Consider the following 23,843-nt stretch of genomic DNA (forward strand, 5'->3'; position numbering starts at 1 on the left):
ACAGAGAAACGACTGACAGGACTGGAAGAGGCAGAGACTGATACTGACAGTTAGCTATCTAGTTAGCTAATGTTCAGACATTAATTAATGTCAGTGAGCTGACATTAGACGAAAGATGGCATAAGGTTATTGTCCAAAAAGAGTTAATATTAACATTATTATTATTATGAGCCATATAAAATGGAGTAAAACCTGTGGATGAATGAGTTGTCGTGTTGTAGGCCAGTCATACCTGGGGTAAATGTTCATCCCAGTCCCTACCGGAGTCAAAAAGGTACTTCGACAGCTGGTCCTTCAGCACACGATTCTGGCGCTCCACCGCCCCATCACGCTGTGCGTGATAAGGGGATGTCCGAAGTTTAGTGATGGACATTAAGCTTCAGAGGTGCTTTATAAGGTCTGATTTGAACTGACGACCCTGGTCTGAATGTAAAACTTCTGGGACCCCATTCCACTTTATCGTGGTAACCACAACCCCAGACCATCCAAGCCTTAAAGGGGAAGCCTTGTTGATCATGTGATCAACAGCAGAACAGGCAATCTAAAGGAGGGTGGTGGGTGGCTAACTGCTTCACACTGTTGCATCACGCCTCTAGGGTTTTGAACACTCACTCTCTAGGTACTACGATTTCCTCCCACAGCTTGAAGAAGTGCAGTTTCTTAAACTGCTCCTAGAGACCGAGTTTGTGTATGTGCCTTGTGATGGACCGGCATCCTGTCCAGGATGTACCCCATCCTTAGGCCTTACGATGCCTGGGACAGGCTCTACGTACCCTGACCAGGATCAGAAATGTGGAAGATTGGATTGGATAGGATTCCATATATTTCATTCATCTCGGGGGAAGTTTTTGAATGGATGGATGGATAAGTAATTTCTTGCACTGGGCATTCACAAGCCCTATTCAAAAGAAATGAGAGTATTGCTTGCAGTGAAATTCAACAGTAAAAATGCAGCAACACGTCATCCTTACAGTTTCCTTCTGCCTACCATAAAATTAAGTAACTTCCTCAAATAAAGATGAGTGTTTCTTAAAGCCAAGGGTGCCTCGCTGATTGAAAAGCCTGCTGTGTATGAAGGATGTGAATGTGTGATCTTTAGGAGATTGTTTACACAGTTAATTTTAGTTTAATCCTGATTAGGGGGGTGAAATATATCACTTGTGACTTTCAACACAATCTCTGACATTTGCAAACCATCATTCCATCGGCTTCATCTTCTTCAAAATAAGGTAAATAATAACTGTTATATGCTCAAGGTGATTTGCAGAGTAATATTCTTATTTGGCGTTCACTTGATGTTGATTCCAGAAGACCATATAGAGTAGGTGGGATAATCTAGAATGTTCTCTCTTCCGTCTTGTTCGTCAGGGTACCCAGTGGCATGTTCATTGTTGTGCTTTTGCAGAATAATAATAATAATAATAATAATAATAATAATTGATACTTTATTGATCCCCATGGGGAAATTGTTTTTATGCCTCCCTCAACTTGCTCTTTGTAGAGTAAGTTGTCCGCAAAGGGCAGCCACCTGTTGGTGCACCCAGGGAGCTGGGGGTTAAGGGTCTTGCTCAAGGAGGCTGGGTGACAGAATGACAGAATTTGTCCCTTTGATGATGTAATGAATTGGGTTGGGGTCCATGTGCAAGATCCATGTCTATTTATTAATAACAACAGAGAAAGAACCAAATCCAAATGTACAAAGAAACATAAAGAAAAGTATGCAGAAACTCACAGTATGAGCACTGAATATTGGCCATATTTAAGACATACAGTAATAGTTAACAGGTGAGATTAATTAACCAGTTCTCTGGAGTCAGTAAGACTACATTTTGGATCTGGAGGTTGATGGATTGTCAGACGTGACAGAGGAACTAAGCCAGGCTCTGCCAGGATGTTTGAATTGTATTTACAGTATATTAATGTTTTTAATGTTTAAAATGAAGGCATGGAGTGTCTGTTTTTGTCCTGTATGGAAACATGTGCAGCTTGATGACTGTATCTGTAGGCTAAGTACACACACAATGTTTCAGTCAGAAATTCCCCTCTTCTGTGTAACATGTCTTTTATTGTGCTCTGCAAACTTCCTGTCTCCAAAATCCTAGTAGTATAAATCTATAAGAACACAGTCTTTCTAAGAATAACTATACACTATATTGCCAAAAGTATTGGGACACCTGCCTTTACACACACATGAACTTTAATGACATCCCATTCTTAATACATAGGCTTTAATATGGAGTTGGCCACCCTTTGCAGCTATAACAGCTTCAACTCTTCTTGGAAGGCTGTCCACAAGGTTTAGGAGTGTGTTTACGGCAATTTTCGACCATTCTTCCAGTATACCAGGGCTATTCAAATCATGGTCCTCGAGGTCCGAACCCTGCTGATTTTCCAGCCTTCCTTTACCTGTGAGCCAGGTGTGAAGCCTCTGGCCAATTAGAATCAGTCATTATTAAACAAACTACTTGGGAGAACTGAAAACAAGGCCTGGATTTTGAATCAAGGTCCAGATTTGAAGAACTCTGCAGTATAGCATTTGTCAGGTCAGGAACTGATGTTGGACGAGATGGCCTGGCTTGCAGTTTCCACTCTAATTCTTTTGGGTTGAGGTCAGGGCTCTGTGCAGGCCAGTCAAGTTCCTCCACACCAGACTCGCTCATCCATGTCCTTATGGACCTTGCTTTGTGCACTGGTGCACAGTCATGTTGGAACAGGAAGGGGCCATCCCCAAACTGTTTCCACAAGGTTGGGAGTATGAAATTGTCCCTTTCACTGGAACTAAGGGGAAAACTACCCCACACCATAATCCCCCCTCCACCAAACTTTACACTTGGCACAATGCAGTCAGGCAAGTACTGTTCTCCTGGCAACCGGCAAACCCAGACTCATCCATCGGATTACCAGACAGAGAAGCATGATTCATCACTCCAGAGAACACATCTCCACTGCTCTAGGGTCCAGTGGCAGCGTGCTTTACACCACTGCATCCGACACTTTGCATTGTACTTGGTGATATAAGACTTGGATGCAGCTGCTCGGCCATGGAAACCCATTCCATGAAGTTCTCTACGCACTGTCCTTGAGCTAATCTGAAGGCCACATGCAGTTTGGAGGTCTGTAGCTATTGACTCTGCAGACAGTTGGCACCTTCTGCCCACTGTGTGCCTCAGCATGAATTGTCCCCACTCAGTGATTTTACATGTCCTACCAATTTGTGGCTGAGTGTCTGTTGTTCCCAATTGCTTCTATGTTATAATACCACTAACAGTTGACCGTGGAATATTTCACAAATGGATTTATTGCACAGGTGGCATCCGATCACGGTACCAGGTTTAAATTCACTGAGCTCCTGAGAGCAAACCATTGTTTCGCAAATGTTTGTAGAAGCAGTCTGCATGCCTAGGTGCTTGATTTTATACATCTGTGGCTATAGAGAGGTGTCCCAATGCTTTTAGCAATATAGTGTATATTGTCTAGTAGAATATTTATGCACTGTGCATTTAGTTTGCTCATACACCCCTTTCTGCTTTTTATAACAAAACCACAGACCGTGCGAGTCTGAAAGGGGAAGCGTTGTCGATCATGTGATCACGTTCAACACTGTTTCTGAGAAGAAAGTACTCAACTCCCTTTGCATACAGAAACAAAGTCGTCTCGCGTCTCTCTTCTTTTTGAAAAAATGAAACATAAAAAAAACAACTGGCAGCACTGAACAGGCAGTTATCAATGCAACTTAACAAATGTGCACAAATCACATTTGAGCCATACAGCTGAGTGTGGGGTGTAGCATCAGAGTGAAGGGTGAATGCTGAGTGGGACTGGCCCCCGGCCCCCGGCCCCCGGCCCCCTGACCAGATTACATTATTGCTTGCAGTGAAACTCAATATTAAAAATGAAGCAACAAATTATACTTACAATTTCCGGCTGCTTAACATTAAATTACTTCCTCAGAATTATGATGGGTGTTACTTAACACAACTGGCTGCTCTAGAGCTAAATGTAATTTTTTACAGAGTTTGTTCAAGTTGTGTGTTGATTTTCATGCTGCAGAGTTTGCTTTTTTCGGTCAGGCTCTGAGTAACTGACATTTACATGACATTTACTCCTGGAGACCATATAGCTGGGATTAATCTAGAATGTTCTGTCTTCTGTCTGGTATTTCAGGTACCCAGTGGCATGTTTTTTGTTGTAATTTTTCTATTTACTAATGAGTGAATTTGGCCCTTTACATATCTGAGGAACTAAACCAGGCTTTGCCAGGATTATTGGATTGTATCTATATTAATGTTTTAATGCTTAGAACACTCTAAAAAAGATGGTGGGTTTGTTTTTCCTTTGACCACGAGCACCACACAAGCCTTGCCGATTTGGAGACGCTCTGACCCAGTCATCTGACCATAATGATTTGTCCCTTGTCAAAGTCACTCAGATCTTTAAATCAAGCTCTGCCCGGATGTTTGATTTGTATTTATATGAATGTTTTTAATGTTTAAGATGAAGGTGTGGCGGAGTGGTCTGCGATACCCTACCCAATGGATAGCCCACTACGCCACCCCGGGGAAGTTTCACCCAGGGAAAATGCTATGATGTTACCCAAAATCTCATATGAATAGTAACCAAGCACACAGGTTCAGTCAACCAAAGGGGCGTGAATTGATAAAATTATTTTATTACATTTAAAGGAGAATAGTAATTCTATGCTAAACACAATATATAGGAAACATCAAGCCAAGACACTAATGTTGCAGACTAAACAAGGTAAGACGCATGGACTGACAGATGGACAAGGGACTCACCACAGGCGGGACCTCCGTGAACACTCTGGTGATCACACACTCACAGACAAGCACACGCGTGCTCAGTGGGCTAATGCCAGTGATCTGCACTGCACACATTACAAGTGAAATTCACCACCAGCAGGGAAGACTGCTCTTGCGGCTCTAGGCTACTAGCCCTGAAACACAAGCAGGGAGACAAGACACAGGGTTAAAAGAGTGATACACTTCAGAGTAAACACAACATCAGAGAAATGAAACTTAACAAATGAAAGCACTCCATCCAGTAACAATAAATCAACCCAAATAAAACTGAAATAAAGACAAACTTTAGGTAGCCTGTTGGCTGCACACATAAGTTGGAAACAGACAGTCGTGACCGATTGTGAATACGGAGCGAGGAATCAGGATTGGGAAGACGGAGAGTGAGGAACAAGGGGTTTATTCCACCAAACAGCAGGGCGAGGTACTGTACAAAACGGTTAAGACTTCAATGACAGGACTGGGAAAACATACTTGAACATGGACTTAAATACGGAGGACTTAATGGAAATAATACGAAATAGCTGGAAACAATTGGGATTTCACACAAGGTAAATGAGGGGGCATGGCACACAGGAAGATCGGACGAGCAGGGAGTGACAGAACCCCTCCCCCCCAAACGCGCGCACTCCGGGGAACCGGGAACAGGACAGACACACAGAACAGGCACAACAGAAGCAACCAGGACAACATCTGACAAATGACAGGGAACACAGACAGGCACAGGGTCACCAAGAATGGAGACACGGGGGGAACACCAACGGGAGGAATGAAGGGACCAGGAGTAAACAAAGGAGAAATGGATGGACGAGGAGCAGACATGAGGGGTACAGGACTAGGAGGCAGGAAGGCGAAGGGCGGGGGGGAAATGGAGAGCCAGAGGGAACCTCGGCGGGTGAGAGGCCGGAGCCGCAGGGGCAGCAGGCGACCGGGAGGCAGGCGCCAAAGGGGATACCGTAGAGAGTGAGGAGGGAGGTGGAGGGACTGATAGAGGAAGCGAGGAGGGAGAGGAAGGGGACACTGGTGGAGGGGAGGAGAAAGCAGAAGCTGCAGCAGGCGAAGGCATCGCTGCAGCCGTTGAAGGTGCGAGCAATTGACAAGCCGGAGGCGGGGGGTCCGCAGGCGACCGACGAGCCCTTGAGGGAGGAACCGCAGTTGACCAACGAGGCACCGCCAGGGGACCTGTAGATGACTGTCGACCCGGAGCCCGGGGAACTGCAGGCGAGTCCGGGGGCAGGGTGGGCAGGACTCGACCCCTGCGCAGGTGTCCCCATCCACTCCGGAAGACCGAGAGGTGGGGACTCGGCCGGGATTGACCACGTTGGTGTGATGGTTGGGGTGACCCCCCTGAGGGGGTCATCGGGGCAGTCAAGTTAATCCTCGAGGGGTCCTATTCGAGCTCCTCCTCTATGTCCACCAAGGGAGGAGGAGCGATGGTCTATCTGTTGGGGACCTCCTTGGGGACGAAGGTCAGGGACACAGGAGTAGGGTCCGGAGCAAGAATCTCTGGGGACTGAGCAGGAACGGGCAGAGCAGGAATCACAGGAACGGGCGGAGCAGGAGTCACAGGAACGGACGGAGCAGGAGTCACAGGAACGGACGGAGCTGGAGCCGGGGACTCAGGGACAGGCGGTGCAGGAACCTCAATGACAGGTGGCGCAGCAGCCTCAGGTGCAGCAGGAACCAAGAGCAGCGACGCAGGAACTGTCGGCACAGGAACCTTGGGCGGCGACACAGCAGGAACCTCGAGCGGTGACGCATCGACCACCAGCACCGGAACCGCGGGGGGCGGAGCTTCGACCGCCGGCGCAGGATCGGACGAGCAGGGAGTGACACAGACCAGGCACAACGCAATAAATATCCGTCTGCGCTGCTGCCGGCACCCACTCCTTTGTTGGCATCGGCACATGCAGTTTAGCATCACGCCTTCAAAAGTCCTCCAATGTGTCCTTATTTACTGTATGTCCAACAGACATCCATCAGGCATGACAATGTTACGCAACATACAACATGCCACAAAGAATGCTGCGACCGTCTGATGGTTGTATTGTAATGTTCCACCTGACTTATCTAATATGCATTTTCAGCACCCAAATGTCCTTTCAGTCACAGTACGTGCTCAATTCTGATAATGAACTCGAAAGATTTTATTGATATGGTTTATTCTTTACTTAATATGTATTGTTTTTCCTTTGGTCTTTCATTAAAAGTATGATTACGGAAAAGGACCAGGTGTATTTTATAATAAATACATAAATGAAATAAAATAACATAACAAAAAACCATAAGTGCACCTTGAGCAAATACCTGTGTCAATAACGTGAATCGTACTTCCACACATTTATAAAAAGCGCTGCTTAAATACCATTAAATAATGTGCCACTGACTTTAGACATGGTTTCTATTAGTCAAAAGCACAATGTCATTTCTCTGCCTTTAAAATAGCAAAGCGCCGAAAACGCGCCCGGCTGCGACTCATTTAAATAACACTCCTACGTGCAGAAAGTGCTATTTGCTATTTTGATGATGTGCGCATGGTGTGAAAATGAGCAAAACCTCTTTTTTACGTTACGCTTAGCGCCAATGTAAAATAGATCCCGTTGTGTTTTATCGATCTACGAATAAACTCTACTGGATTATTCATGCTGGGCATTTAGAAGTAAGAAAATTAGATTATGTAGATACTGTATGTATAATGTATACATGTTGTTTATACTGATAGCACATAACCGCTGTCAGAAGGGTAACTTATTCCTAAATGGCTGTTTCCTTCCTGGATTTACACGCTGGTCCTGCTGGCCGTTCTCTCTCTTTCCCTAACTAACATTTTTTCATTACATGATATATGAATTTTGAACCCCTGAACTTGAAGAATTCTGCTTTTGGCAGGTCAGTGTATACATACAAGTGTTTACCAGCATCAAAGCTTCTCCCAGGTGAGAGTCATGACTGAGAGATTCATTCTCATTGGCTGCCTGCTGCAAGGTGAGACACGGCCGTCGTACAGACTTCACTTGGCTCTTTTCCTCTGTGTACGACACTTAATAAATTTAGGTTAATTTAATATAATGCATTTCAGAACTTATACCATTAATGTAATATACTGACGTGTTTGTTGTAGTGTAAATGTACAGCAGTGTTTCTTGGTATGATTACAGGGGCTCTGTGCAGTACCTGGTCAGCCCAGATGCCTCAGAACATACAAGCTCTGCATGGATCCTGTGTGCTGATTCCCTGCACATTCCAGATTCCATCTGACTATGATCAATATCTGAAAGACCCAGTCGGAATGTGGAAGACAGGACGTAGGCATCCTGGAAAAATCGTGTTTTCATCTAAAGAAACACTTAAAAATGTCATCCAAGGAGAGATGATCGGAAATTTAGCTGAGAAGAACTGCACCACAGTCCTGTATAATATTAAGAAGTACAGGACTGATCATTATTTCTTTAGGATTGAAGGCATCGGTGAACTTAAGTATAATTATGATGAGAATGTGAACATTGATGTCAAAGGTATCTGTCTTTCTATCAGCTGCTATTGTCCATTTAAAATTTATTGTGTTAAGATTTATTAAAGTGTGATTTAAAATGGTTACCAGGTATAATTCACTTTCAATTAATTAAAAAATGTATGTACTTACATTTTAATTATTGTCCTTGTTTTCAGATTAATGTTGGAGTTTAAATGAATATAAACGTAATCAATAAAAATACTTGCAATGCCTGTTCAGAACTATGCCCCCCCCCCCCCCCCCCCCCCAGGTGTGTGTGACACGTGTGATACAGTGTGATATGAATCATGTGACTCTTTGTCTCTGTCTCTTCCAGACTCCCCACCCAGCCCCCAGGTCACCATAAACAGGGACATGGTGAAGGAGGGGGACTCTGTAACTCTGAGGGAGGGGGACTCTGTGACTCTGACCTGCTCGGCTCCAGCTCCCTGTCCATCACTCCCCCCGACTCTGTCATGGACCCCCAGGCTGAATGACAGTGTCACTGTATTTCAGGAGAATGATGATCACACTAAACATGCATCTTCTGTTATGACCTTTACTGCCTTACATCTCCATAAGCAGAAAGTCAAATGTACAGCAGTTTACAGGCTCCAAGCAGATAACAGTGAGAGGACATCCCACACAAGTGTAACTCTCAATGTTCAGTGTGAGTCTATTTTGATCATATTTTCTGAAATTTCTGAATTATGTATGAGACCGGGGGGTGGGCCTGAATAAGCTGCTCTCGTTACTTAATTAGTTGATATATGTATATTTTATCACAGTCTTAAAGATGCAATCTGTGCATTTGCCTGCTAATTTTATTAGTAATTTAAAGCAATACAAAACTGACCAATAAAAAGATCAAAAAGTTGTTTTTTTTTGATATGGCATTTGCCTGAAACGTTTCTTACCATTCCCACAGATTCTCCTAAAAACACTTCGGTCTTAATTAAGAATGACTGGAGTCTAGCCTGCAAGAGTGTTGCCAAACCAGCAGTGAAGAATTACACCTGGTATAAAGTGACTGGTGGTGAAATTAAAGTTGTTTCATACTCACAGAACCTCACCTGTAATATCACTGAGGTCAGTGGACAGTATTACTGTCAGGCTCAGAATAAGCATGGGGTGCAGAATTCAAGCATTGTGAATCTCGACAGTAAATGTAAGTACAGTGGAAACCGCTGATCACGTCGGTCTGGGTGAAATTGATCACTATAAGCAGATGATCATTATAACCGATTTTTTTCTTCCTTTATGTCTCAGGCAGGTAACCATCTAACTGACATTTGTATATTTATTACATGAATATAAGGTAAACAGACAGTGTTGCTATTTACAGAATTTCATTGACTCTTTCAAAATACGGTACACCCGTTTAAAACGGTTCTCAAATTACATAAATTAAATTACTGAACTGTGTATAATTCAAATACGCTATAATTACTGTAGCGCCGGAGGCATCTGCATGTCCCAGCATGCCTCGTGAGCGTGTGTATAGCCCCGTGTACATCTTGTATTTATCCTGCATTCAATTATCTCTCTCCGAGTCGGAACTCAGCTAAAAATGTCATGAAAAACGTCACTTCCTGTCAGAGTCACGCCTCCTTTCCAATGTTGATGTCAGAGAGAATTTTGTTGTCCGAGATTCCCCTGTCGTCATTTCAGCATGGCGGCTTACGCAGTCAACAGTAATTCTATTTTATAAATATTTAAAAATGTTTATTTTGTTAAATGCATTAATTTCTTTATGAAAGCAGGGCATGCCCAGAGTTGACATCAAAGAAACAGGGTATTCCTGTTCCAAAGAACTGAACCCCTAAACAACAGAGAGGCTCGTTCTTATACATATCTGTTACTCCCCTAAAAAGAAATCTTCTACTTCAAGATGAAAAGCGTGATGGCCTCAGAGGTGATGACCTCAGAGGTGATGACCTCACGCACCCCCACATTCCTCTAGGCCCAGGGACAGAGAGCCAGTCGCCATCAGCTGCACCCCACCCTTGCTAGCTCTTCACATACTGTATTTCTATTTAATCCATTCAATGCAATCAAGCAAACCAGATTAAATATAGCACACATATAAGACTACATAAGAAAATACACCTGTTTCTCTATTAGGTATCTCTGGCTGCTCCCCCTCGGATGGCGTTGAGCAGCCGGAGTAATACATCCCGTTCTCTCAGCAAGGAAAAGGACGCTCCAATTATTGTCATAAACAAGCAGTTTCAGCTTCCAGTTTCAGAGTCAATGCAAGACACATACATACAGACACAAAAACCATCTTTATCATTGAAGGTGAGCCCATATCACGACTGGCGGAGCAGCCATTGTAATACCAATTAATAAGCGATTCTTTGGTGTTATTTCACTGTCACTCTCCAAACCCTGACTTTACAGACCCGACTCTTCTGCAGTGGAAAACCAAAGCGAGCAGGAACCGCCCTGTAAATAGTCTCTCCCCAGGCGTGTGTGAAACAAGTATAATATAATGTGATGTGAAACATGTGACTCTTTGTCTCTCTGTCTTTCAGACTCCCCACCCAGCCCCCAGGTCACCATAAACAGGGACATGGTGAAGGAGGGGGACTCTGTGACTCTGAGGGAGGGGGACTCTGTGACTCTGACCTGCTCGGCTCCAGCTCCCTGTCCATCACTCCCCCCGACTCTGTCATGGACCCACAGGCTGAGTGACAGTGTCACTGTATTTCAGGAGAATGATGATCACACTAAACATGGATCTTCTGTTATGACCTTTACTGCCTCACATCTCCTCGATAAGCAGGAAGTCAAATGTACAGCAGTTTACAGGCTCCAAGCAGATAACAGTGAGAGGACATCCCACACAAATGTAACTCTCAATGTTCAGTGTGAGTCCATTTTGATCATATTTTCAGAAATTTCTGAATTATGTATGAGACCGGGGGCTGGGGTGGGCCTGAATAAGCTGCTCTCGTTACTTAATTAGTTGATATATGTATATTTTATCACAGTCTTAAAGATGCAATCTGTGCATTTGTCTGCTAATTTTATTAGTAATTTAAAGCAATACAAAACTGACAAATAAAAAGATCAAAAAGTTGTTTTTTTTTTGATATGGCATTTGCCTGAAACGTTTCTTACCATTCCCACAGATTCTCCTAAAAACACTTCGGTCTTAATTAAGAATGACTGGAGTCTAACCTGCAAGAGTGTTGCCAAACCAGCAGTGAAGAATTACACCTGGTATAAAGTGACTGGTGGTGAAATTAAAGTTGTTTCATACTCACAGAACCTCACCTGTAATATCACTGAGGTCAGTGGACAGTATTACTGTCAGGCTCAGAATGAGCATGGGCTGCAGAATTCAAGCATTGTGAATCTCCACAGTGAATGTAAGTACAGTGGAAACCGCTGATCACGCCGGTCTGGGTGAAATTGATCACTATAAGCAGATGATCATTATAACCGATTTTTTTCTTCCTTTATGTCTCAGGCAGGTAACCATCTAACTGATATTTGTATATTTATTACATGAATATAAGGTAAACAGACAGTGTCGCTATTTACAGAATTTCATTGACTCTTTCAAAATACGGTACACCCGTTTAAAACGGTTCTCAAATTACATAAATTAAATTACTGAACTGTGTATAATTCAAATACGCTATAATTACTGTAGCGCCGGAGGCATCTGCATGTCCCAGCATGCCTCGCGAGCGTGTGTATAGCCCCGTGTACGTCTTGTATTTATCCTGCATTCAATTATCTCTCTCCGAGTCGGAACTCAGCTAAAAATGTCATGAAAAACGTCACTTCCTGTCAGAGTCACGCCTCCTTTCCAATGTGATGTCGGAGAGAATTTTGTTGTCCGAGATTCCCCTGTCGTCATTTCAGCATGGCGGCTTACACAGTCAACAGTAATTCTATTTTATAAATATTTTAAAATGTTTATTTTGTTAAATGCATTAATATCTTTATGAAAGCAGGGCATGCCCAGAGTTGACATCAAAGAAACAGGGTATTCCTGTTCCAGAGAACTGAACCCCTAAACAACAGAGAGGCTCGTTCTTATACATACTGTATCTGTTACTCCCCTAAAAAGAAATCTTCTACTTCAAGATGAAAAGCGTGATGGCCTCAGAGGTGATGACCTCACGCACCCCCACATTCCTCTAGGCCCAGGGACCGAGAGCCAGTCGCCATCAGCTGCACCCCACCCTTACTAGCCCTTCACATACTGTATTTCTATTTAATCCATTCAATGCAATCAAGCAAACCAGATTAAATATAGCACACATATAAGACTACATAAGAAAATACACCTGTTTCTCTATTAGGTATCTCTGGCTGCTCCCCCTCGGATGGCGTTGAGCAGCCGGAGTAATACATCCCGTTCTCTCAGCAAGGAAAAGGACGCTCCAATTATTGTCATAAACAGGCAGTTTCAGCTTCCAGTTTCAGAGTCAATGCAAGACACATACATACAGACACAAAAACCATCTTTATCATTGAAGGTGAGCCCATATCACAACTGGCGGAGCAGCCATTGTAATACCAATTAATAAGCGATTCTTTGGTGTTATTTCACTGTCACTCTCCAAACCCTGACTTTACAGACCCGACTCTTCTGCAGTGGAAAACCAAAGCGAGCAGGAACCGCCCTGTAAATAGTCTCTCCCCAGGCGTGTGTGAAACAAGTATAATATAATGTGATACGAAACATGTGACTCTTTGTCTCTCTGTCTTTCAGACTCCCCACCCAGCCCCCAGGTCACCATAAACAGGGACATGGTGAAGGAGGGGGACTCTGTGACTCTGAGGGAGGGGGACTCTGTGACTCTGACCTGCTCGGCTCCAGCTCCCTGTCCATCACTCCCCCCGACTCTGTCATGGACCCCCTGGCTGAATGACAGTGTCACTGTATTTCAGGAGAATGATAATCACACTGAAAATGGATCTTCTGTTATGACCTTTACTGCCTCACATCTCCTCGATAAGCAGGAAGTCAAATGTACAGCAGTTTACAGGCTGCAAGCAGATAACAGTGAGAGGACATCCCACACAAGTGTAACTCTAAAGGTTCTCTGTGAGTCCATTTTGATCATATTTTCAGAAATTTCTGAATTATGTATGAGACCGGGGGGTGGGGTGGGTCTGAATAAGCCGCTCTCATTACTTAATTAGTTGTTAAGTAAGGGATAATGTACAGGCAGCCGGTAGTTATCGCAGAAATAAGCCCCGACAGTGTGATCAGGACCCGACGTGAAGCGGAGCGTCTTGTATCACACTGAAGGGGCTTATTTCACGATAACTACCGGCTGCCTGTACATTATCCCGCTTATTACACGGCTACTTGCCACATAAGGAAAAAAAACTGGACATGAATATGAATTTGAAACATATTTATTGGCATACAGAGGGCCGCAGGGAGTCAGCGTGTGGATCGGCGGGCACTCTAGGGGGGAATGAGTGAGGCAGGAAGGCAGGACATGACAGATTGTTCTGTGTTGGGGGCCTAATATGATGTGCTGTCATGGGGCCCAAGTTCTCTAGCAGCACCCCTGACTCAAGCTGACATTAGCATTAAAACCAGGAGGAAACTGAGGTCTGTTTTAAAATTGCATATGTTCACAACAACATGCTGCACATGATGCCCAAACCTTTCAGTCCGCGACCCCAAAGTGTGTATATCTGGAACAATAAAAATTAGGTTTCCATTCTGGCTATGGATTCCCAGCTAAATATCTTATAATATGGAATAATTCATTCATCTGTACATTCTTTCAGTCATAATTCTTTATACACAGCAGTCAAAAGTGAAATTACAGCTCATCAAGCTATAATACTGACTGCCAACTCTCAGACGTCCAGTTCCTGTTTATAGATAACTGGGAAAAACTTGGTGTCAAGCTGGTGTCCTCAATCATTTTACTGGCACTGAATTTAATTACTGTCTTAAATTACAGGACTAACTGCTGCAGAATGTCACCCATCAGGGTCAATGTGAAGCACAGACATTATGGGCGTGGCTGTAGGTTTCTGATCTCTCTAACAGTGTTGGTTTCCAGTAATATAATTGACACACCCTCTGTTTTCAGCTGCCAAAGCTCTGCCCATTTTAATTGGCGCTGCTGCAGGGGCTGCTGGGATGATTCTCACCTGCCTCTTATTGACGATTATTCTCAAGTGAGTGTCTGGACATGGTTTGAGTTTATTCTGATTCACTCATTTGATTCACTGATTTGATTTCACTCAAAATACTCAACAAAATGTTATCATGGGTTTGGTTTTCTTTGATCTAGTGAGAATAAAACTGGCCTAGGTTCTATGTCAGTACGTCATTCACTTGTTCTACAGGTTAAATTGTGTAATAGTCCTATTTTTGAGTTTATATCATCTATGCATGAAAATTTCCTACAGTTATTGTCTGTTTTTAACTGTCTGGTTCTGATCATGTCATGATTTCTAGGAAAAGCTGCACTAGACAGAATCATGGCAGTAAGACACAGGAAACAGGAGAATTAACACTGACAAACCAGGTGAGTCTCTCTCATGGGCTGCAGATCCACACAAAGCACTGCCATGCTGCACACAGACATGAGAGTATGGAGAGATCATAAGAAGTATGGACTTTATGACATGTTACCAGCACCATTTATGTCATTAAGTTAATGACCCTCCACTGACAATTTGCAGTAGCAAATTGTCAGTGGAATTAGATTTATTTAGATTAGATTAGATTATTTGATCCAACAAACATAATACACTATAAAGTGACCTGTGGCTGCCCACGTCAGATTAATGTAATACTGTCTTCAGCTGCCTGCGCCTTGCTGACTCCTCTGTACTTCTCTGTTGCTTTCGTAAATATAAAATATGTGTTCCACAAAAATAATTAATCATCTACCCTATTGGCTTTTCAGAAAGAATCTTCAAAGTCGTTATATCGCTTTGAATCTGATAACAAAAACACAGCAGCTGATTTATCACACAGGAAATATCTGACTTAAGCTTAATATTTTGCATAATATCTATTTGCCTTTAGTTCAAAATCCATTTCCATTGCCTAATTTCTCCTTATTTATATTTATATATATGGTATAGATACAGGGGTTGGACAATGAAACTGAAACACCTGATTTTAGACCACAGTAATTTATTAGTATGGTGTAGGGCCTCTTTTTGTGGCCAATACAGCATCAGCTTCTCTTGGAAATGACAAATACAAGCCCTGCACATGGCCAGAGGGATTGTGAGTCATTCCTCTTGCAGATCAGTGGCCAGGTCACTATGTGATGCTGGTGGAGGAAAACGTTTCCTGACTCGCTCCTCCAAGACACCCCAAAGTGGCTCAGTAACATACTGCTCAAAAAATGAAAGCAACACTTTTAAAGCAGAGTATAGCATCAACTGAACTAAACTTCTGGGATATTATTCTGGTCAGTTAAGAGGCAACAATGAGATGACCCCCAAAACAGGAGTGATTTAACAGGTGGAGGCCACTGACATTTTTCCATCCTCATCTTTTCTGACTATTTTTTCACTAGTTTTGCATTTGGCTACAGTCTGAGTCTGTACTGGTAGCATGAGGCCAACTCCTCCAGGATGGTGCATCAATACGTGCCATTGCCAGAAGGTTTACTGTGTCTCCCAACAAAGTCTCACGGGCATGGATGAGATTCCAGAAGACAAGCAGTTACTCTAGGAGAGCTGGACAGGGCCATAGAAGGTCCTTAACTCATCAGGAGGACTGGAATCTGCCCCTTTGTGCAAGAAGAAACAGGATGAGCACTGCCAGAGCCCTACAAAATGACCTCCAGCAGGACAATGGTGTGAATGTCTCTGACCAAACAATCAGAATCAGACTTCATGAGGGTGGCCTGAGGGCCCGACATCCTCTAGTGGGCCCTGTGCTCACTGCCCGGCACCGTAGAGCTCGATGGGCATTTGCCATAGAATACCAGAATTGGCAGATCTGCCACTGGCACCCTGTGCTTTTCACAGATGAGAGCAGGTTCACCCTGAGCACATGTGACAGAAGTGAAAGGGTCTAGAGAGGCTGTAGAGAACATTATGCTGCCTGTAACATTGTTCAGCATGACCAGTTTGGTCGTGGGTCAGTGATGGTCTGGGGTGGCATATCCATGAAGGGTTCAGACCCCTACAGGCTAGACAACAGCACCTTGACTGCCATTAGGTATCGGGATGAAATCCTTGGGCACATTGTCAGACCCTATGCTGGTGCAGTGGGTCCTGGGTTCCTCCTGGTGCACGACAATGCCCGGCCTCATGTGGCGAGAGTATGCAGGCAGTTCCTGGAGGATGAAGGAATGGATACTGTTGACTGGCCCCCATGCTCGCCTGCCTAAATCCAATGGAACACCTCTGGGACATTATGTTTCAGTTCATCCGACGCCACCAGGTTGCACCTGAGACTGTCCAGGAGCTCAGTGATGCCCTGGTCCAGATCTGGGAGGAGATCCCCCAGGACACCATCCGTCGTCTCATTAGGAGCATACCCTGACATTGTCAGACATGCATGTGGGGGCCATACAAACTACTGAGTGTGATTTTGAGTTGCTGAAATGAAATTTTGGCAAAATGTACTAGCCTGCTAGATCATTTTTTAACTTTGTTTTTCAGGGTGTCTTTGAATTCAGCCCTCTGTAGGTCGATACTTTACATTTCCATCAAACCAAGAGGCATCATTTCGTTCCTAACACATTGCCCAGTGCATATTAGTATAGATATTCAGCACACATTTTTTCCTATTGAGATCTGATGTGTTTTCAAAGCGATCTAGCGATTTAGATCTGGTGACTATGCAGGCCTTGGGAGATGTTCAACTTCACTTTCATGTTCATCAAACCACTCTGTCATCAGTCTTGCTGTGTGTATTAGTGCATTATCATCCTGATACACAGCACCAACTTCAGGATACAATGTTTGAATCAACGGGTGATCTTGGTCCTCCAGAGTAGTTCAGTAGTCCTTGGCAGTGATGCATCCATCTAAATCAAGTAGTGGGCCTAGGGAATGCCATGATACTGCAGCCCAAACTATCACTGATCCACCCCAGTGCTGCACTCTGGGTATATGACAGTTCGGGTGGTAAACCTCTTTGGGCTTCTCCACACTGTAACTCTCCCAGACAGTGAAGGTGGTCTCTTTAGAGAAGAGAATGTCTCATATTGTCCACAGCCCGAGATTTGTGCTGCTGGCATCATTGAAACCAACACTTGGCATTGGTATGAATGACCAAAGGTTTGGCTATAGCAGCCTGACCATGAATACTGACCCTGTGGAGCTCCCAACTAACAGTTCTGTTGGAAACAGGACATAAGGTGCACATTTAATTCTGCAGTGCATTGGGCAGTTATAGTTGTATGTTTTTTTGGATACAATCTGGGTTAGCACCTGGACATTCCTTTCAGACAGGGTTGTCTTGCATCCACAGTTACTCCTGTTGGATGTGGTCCGTCCTTCATGGTGATGTGCTGATCCTGGATACCGTGGCTCTCGATACACCACAAACACTTGCTGACCTGGTCACAGATGTGCCAGTGAGATGAGCACCAACAATTTGTCCTCTTTTGAACTCTGATATGTCTCCCATTCTGTTGTGTGGACTGCAGTAATGTATGTACAGCTGTGCTACTGCTCTGCTAATTCAGCCTTAACACTCTGCTCTTACTGATGCAATGTGCAAACAGTGAGGACCGGCCACCAGTCTGGGTATATACTGTATAGGCATGAAACCTGTAACATCATTTTGGCCAGGGTTTCAGTTTCATTATCCTACCCTTGTATTTTATAGTTACACATCATGTCATATATGCATATATTTAGCTCAAGTGTTTTGTTTTTTTAACATTTTGAGAGAATTTGACCTGTTTTTTTATGCGATTAACCACTGTCCTTTATTCTTATAACCATATCATCACATCAGTGTGAAAATGACAGTTGTGAGCTGTTCTATGCCAGCATTGACCACAGCGGATGGACTGAACAGGGAACAGGAACCATCCGAGGGAGTTCACAGAAAACTGAGTATGCAGAGGTCAAGCTTAGTACTCAGAAAGAGCTGGAAGGTACAAATATGAGGTCTGAGGTCCAGGAGGAACAGGAGCAGGATGTTGAAGTCTTGGGGGTCAGTCCTGAACCCAGTTTTAAGAGGAAGCAAATCCAGAAACAAGGGAGTGGAGATGTATCTGGATGTGGCTTCAGAGCCCAAGAATCTACAGAGAGCCAGAAGAGAAAAATTGAAATCGTGGTGGAACAAGAGACCATGGAGGACAGGAAGAGCTCAGGGCCGGATGATCAGCTGAACACACCTGAACCAAAGGAGGAAGCAACATATGGGAACATCTGCCATCAGCTGTCCACCAAAGGTCCAGACAAGAGGTCTGCTACAGTGGAAGCTTCTGGGAATAAGCGGCAAAGTGGTGCTAATGAGGATCAACAAGACCATCATGCTGCCATGTTTAACCCGCTGATCTTAGAAGAAAATGGCAGAAATGAGAGTGAGTATGCAGTGGTGAGGAAGTTCTAAAGTGCTCAGTAGGAAAGCTACCTCAACAGCATGAAGTGTTAGTGTGATAAGCCTAATGTATGTCTCCTGAAAAATAATAGGAGGAGCTATTTCATCAGTAATATGTATGCTGGGTATTGTAGTCAAAATACGTGTAGGCAGGATGCAGAATGTGAGTGTTTCAGCTTCAGATGCCGTCTGATCTGTAGTTGTGTTTGAGTGTTTTCTGTTGATTTAGGAAAGTAGGGGCTGTATTGAGGATTTTGGGGGGAACTGATTTTATTACAAGAGCTCATTTAAGTAAAGGGGACACAGAAGGGGGTCGAGAGAGAGGTGTATGAAGGACGTGGGGGAAGCTTCCCAGCTACAGGCAGTGTTAACAAAGCCGGACTTGGGCTTCTTTAAGGTCAGCGACAGTCCTTCTGCAGGAGCTCAGCAGCTGTGAGTAGGACTATGGGCTGCCAGCAGAGGATCTGTCTTTGTTTTTTTTTCACATTAAGCGCACCAATGAAAATCTTCCCCGGAAAAGCACAAACAAATTCAAATCATATTCAAATTTCATTTGTCAGATACCAATCAAACACAATATGACTTGCAGTGAAATATTTGTTTTACAAAAGGTACTTAGGAGAAGAGTAAACAGTCTTCAAGTTGTTTCAAGTTTGTTTTATTCCTGCCACCTTTCTGCAGTTCTTGTGTGTTTCTGAGGTTTGTTACTTTTAAAGGGAAATAGTGTGTATATATGTACAGTATGGGTGAGGGTCTGTGTTTTCTCCCCTATCTGATTTTTTCCCACATTAAACGCACCAATGAAAATCTTCCTAGGAAATGTGCAAACAAAAGTTACTTAGGAGAACAGGAAACAAACTTTAAGGTTTGCACTTTGTTTGAAGGGGATAAAATGGTAAAGTCATCTTCACAGTTTATTCCTGCCATCATTCTTCATTCCTTATGGTTTTCTGAGGCTTTTCTGTTGACCTTGCATAATTTTGGGGTTGTTTTTGTATAAAGGGGGATTACATATTTTTGCAAAGTGAATTGACTTTTTATATTTGGTGTTATAATAAACAATGTCAAATTTTACCTCGGTCTTCAGTGTTACTGAGCAGGGAGCTGGGTTCAGATGTTTCTGCAGGACAGGTTCTGGTCCTGGTAGTGGTACACCTGTTCTCTGCCTTCCCAGGAACCGCCCTCTGACCCAGTCGGTCTCCTTTACTGGGTGTTTTCTGCTGCACTGGCAGCAAAGCATCACTGATGAAATTATCCTGTTAATGATCTCATTAGATAAAATTACACATTGCTTGTCAATAAACTGCCTTCTTCTAATTATTGTATGAGGAATTTGTATATTTGACACTTGTCTTTATCAATACTTTGCTTTGGAGTTTAACAGTTTTACATGAAACGTCCTGCATTATTGATTCTGTTGTATTCAATAAAATGCTTTTTTTACTTCAAGGAAAGTATTTGTTAAAATATTGCACTTCCTGTGTTACATCACATAAATTGTATTCCAAAACCTAACAATCTTTTCATTTAAAAAAAAATATTATTAATAATATTTTTTTAATGAAGAGTACTGTGTATATTGCCACTAAAATACTTCCTCCTCAGCTGTTATGGATGTCATGCATAAGTCTTTAATCTCCTTTCTATTTTCTTTCTGACAAACATGAATACCTCCTTCTTAAATCTCAATAGGGTATTGATATTGAAATCCAGAGCCCTTTATTGGTTATTGACTTACTGTGGTACCATGACTTGGTTAATATTGTGTAAAAAGCCAGTTTCTGCATAGTTGAGTTTCTGAGGAACCATTGGACATGGAAGCCGACTGCAGAAATAGCATGGAAAATCGTTACTTGTTTGCATCACATGAATGCCAGGAGTAATGGTAATCTGTTGGGGTCATGAACAAGGCCCTTAGCCTGCAATTGCTTCATCCTGGGTATGACCTTAATCAACATCCAGCCTTGCAAGCAGGTCCTCCAACTTCCTGGGAAAATTTGGGGGCTGATAGCAGGATTAGCACTTCAGCCACCGGAAAAAAACTTGGCCTTCAGCCATGGAGCCCTGCTTTCTTTGGTATGGGTGGACACCACCATTCCAGATTGCTCCAGGTCAGCCTGAAGTCCTTTAGATGTCTCCTGTGGTGCTTTTTCCACAATTCCCACCAACCTTCGCAGACTTCTATCATTGGTTTCTTCTTGGCACCACGTCCTAAAAGCGTCTTTACAGTTTTATGACTCTGAAACTTCTGAATAATGTTATGAACTGTTGAAACAGGGATTTCAAGTATTTTGGCGATTGCCTTGAAACCTTTGGAATTGTTATGCTTTTTAAAAGTATTTCTATTGCTGTCAGGCAGCGTTTTTGTCTTCGCCATTGTGGAAGAGACACTGGAAGCAATCAGCCCCTTTTTATGCAGTAAAACCATAATTCATTGCTTAATTCAGGTCATGTGAACACTAAAGATGAAGCACAGCTGAGTCTTATTTGTTTCCTAGTTTGTTTGAGGAAATAATTTTAAATCACAAAAAGTGCCCATAATTGTGTCCAGCATACATTTTATGTCTATTTTTTATTTCACTATAAGAAACTTTTTCGTTGTTGTTGTTCTGCAACCTTGGACGTTTTATTAAATATTCTGATTATATAAAATTGATTCATTTGCATTTCTTTCTGAAAATATTCTACATTCTGTACTAACAATTGAGGGGTGCCAATAATTCTGACCACTACTGCATGTTACAGTTCTGGAAAGATTTATGTCAGGTCATGTTGGGGAGCATGCGCTGATGCAGCGCGTTTCTGCACCCACCACACAGCGAAACTCCTGGCGACCCCCCAGGCAGATACACGGTCCAGTCCCACCCTCCGGAAATAGCCATCCATCTGCCGCAGCCAGGTGTCACGTGGGCGTCCCCTTGGCCTGGTCCAGCTGCTCAGGTCCTCAGCAATGAGGATCCTACGAGCTGGATCAACCTCAGGGAAACGCGCCACATGGCCGTAGTGCCGTACTGTAACTGACGCTCCCTCACCATGCAGGTACTGTGCCTCATTCAGGACTCCTCTAGCAACTGCTCATTCCACACAAAGTCAAACCAGCAGTGCCCAAGGATTCTCCTAAGAGACACAGTACAGAAGGAATCCAGTCTTCGTCTCAGGTCACTGGATAGCATCCAAGTCTCACAGTCATACAGCAAGACAGGGAGCACCAGACTTATAGCAAGGTGTAAATTTATGTGAATGTAAGATATATGTAGATTGAAACAGATAATGCATTTTAAAAATGTGACATTAATGTATTTGCATTTTTTAAATTTAGTGTAGCCTTTTACCCCAAGTGACATACAAATGCGAAAGCAGGATCAGCCAGAACCAGGAACAGTAAAGTTTAAAGGCCTCATTCAAATACCCAACACACTACTCTGCTGGCCATGGGACCTGAACCAACACATTTCCGGCCACAGGCTCTGCATCCTATCCCTCTGACCCACACACAGTGGTGGGAAAAGTACTCAATTTTCATACTTAAGTAAATGTGAATGGGCGACCCCCCACAGTCCAAAAGCATTGTGAGGTGCATGTGTGACTGAATGGTGTGTGAGTGTGCCCTGAAGTGGCTTGGCACCCCATCCTGAGTTCTTCCCTGCCTTGTGCCCCTAGCCTCCGGGATAGGCTCCAAACTCCCCCCCCCCATGACCATGAATAGGATAAGCAGTTGCAAAAAGGTATGGTATGGTATGGTAAGGTAAGGTACGGTACGGTAAGGTACGGTATGGTATGGTACAGTAAGGTACGGTAAGGTACGGTACGGTACGGTAAGGTACGGTACGGTACGGTACGGTAAGGTAAGGTAAGGTAAGGTGTGGTACGGTACGGTACGGTACGGTATGGTACGGTAAGGTAAGGTAAGGTAAGGTAAGGTAAGGTACGGTATGGTATAGTATGGTACGGTAAGGTACGGTACGGTATGGTATGGCACGGTAAGGTACAGTATGGTATGGTATGGTACAGTATGGTATGGCACTTCACAGCCCCTCGGCTGGTGGGGACAGAATGTGCACACACTTACAGCTGCCTATAGAAATGTTATGTCTAGATACATTAGGTTAGTGGGCGAGCACCAATCCTCTGTACTTTTTGACTAGGGATAGATAGAATAGATCAGATCTGTTCCGGTGTTAGTCTGGATTTGTTCCTTTCTTGTTTTTAGTGCCACCCTAATTGCCCTCCTTCCTGGTTTCTGCATGTACTGTCCTGCACCAACCAACCTAAATAAATGGTGACATTTTCCCCTTGCAGTTCCTGTGTGGTTCCTTTGGCTACTTGATACCCAACCCTGCCCCCCAGACCAGGGGCTCCTAACAGTTGATACCCCAGCTATTGCAGGACACTGTCACATGTACTGATATTTGTATGTTTGACATATAATACAAAATATCTGACTCCTTGAACTCTGTTCTAGAGAATGGAGCCCTTGGGATGTTTCCTGGCAAAATGAACCGTTGCTTTGCAGTGGGCTTCCATCACACAAACCTCAGTCTCAGCTGCCAAGAGGTCATTTGTAATCTTTGTGGCCCTTTTATGGCCGCACTTCTATGCTTCTGCATTTCATGTGGGCTGGCAATTGTAGTGGCCACACATTTACTAAATCACCCCTGTCATTAGCCCGCAGACACACAGGACACCAACAATAATGAAATTTACGTCACTCCCCCGTATGCCAGTCGTGACGACACAGAGGAATGTGAAGTATGAAACGGGCTTCAGTCTGTCTGTCTCCACTGACCATGTGAGGAGAGAGCTGGGGAAAGATGGGGGGGGGTCCAATGAAATCAGCCTGAGGATGTGGGAGGCATGAGCCAACCAGCTCTGCAGGGTCCTTCAGTACCTGCTCTACCCTCCCTGCGTCTGCAGGAGCTGCAGCTCTGCCAGGCATCCTGTACGGCCGCCATCCCAAAGATGGGACACTCCAGCTCCCCTACGGACATCAGACTAGTTGCTCTCACTT

General features: G+C 43.8%; 1 protein-coding gene across 3 annotated transcripts in view; it reads left to right on the plus strand.

Moving 5' to 3' along the window:
• Positions 1-1,028: 1,028 nt before the first annotated feature.
• Positions 1,029-23,843, plus strand: part of LOC111841317 (sialic acid-binding Ig-like lectin 16) — a 42,847-nt gene continuing 20,032 nt past the window's right edge. Inside the window, exons 1-11 of one of the 3 annotated variants that reach the window (XM_072703198.1) lie at positions 1,029-1,229; positions 7,707-7,802; positions 7,976-8,332; positions 8,648-8,980; positions 9,239-9,478; positions 10,848-11,183; positions 11,448-11,687; positions 13,046-13,381; positions 14,394-14,481; positions 14,765-14,834; positions 18,245-19,909. In XM_072703198.1, the coding sequence (XP_072559299.1) occupies positions 7,763-7,802; positions 7,976-8,332; positions 8,648-8,980; positions 9,239-9,478; positions 10,848-11,183; positions 11,448-11,687; positions 13,046-13,381; positions 14,394-14,481; positions 14,765-14,834; positions 18,245-18,847 (2,643 nt within the window). In that variant the 5' untranslated portion in view covers positions 1,029-1,229; positions 7,707-7,762 and the 3' untranslated portion in view covers positions 18,848-19,909. Of the gene's footprint in view, positions 1,230-7,706; positions 7,803-7,975; positions 8,333-8,647; positions 8,981-9,238; positions 9,479-10,847; positions 11,184-11,447; positions 11,688-13,045; positions 13,382-14,393; positions 14,482-14,764; positions 14,835-18,244; positions 19,910-23,843 lie in introns of those variants that run through there. The other 2 variants (XM_072703200.1, XM_072703199.1) reach the window with 2 other exon arrangements.

The sequence above is a fragment of the Paramormyrops kingsleyae genome, chromosome 19 (genome assembly GCF_048594095.1).
Source record: "Paramormyrops kingsleyae isolate MSU_618 chromosome 19, PKINGS_0.4, whole genome shotgun sequence".
In the NCBI taxonomy this organism is placed as follows: domain Eukaryota; kingdom Metazoa; phylum Chordata; class Actinopteri; order Osteoglossiformes; family Mormyridae; genus Paramormyrops; species Paramormyrops kingsleyae.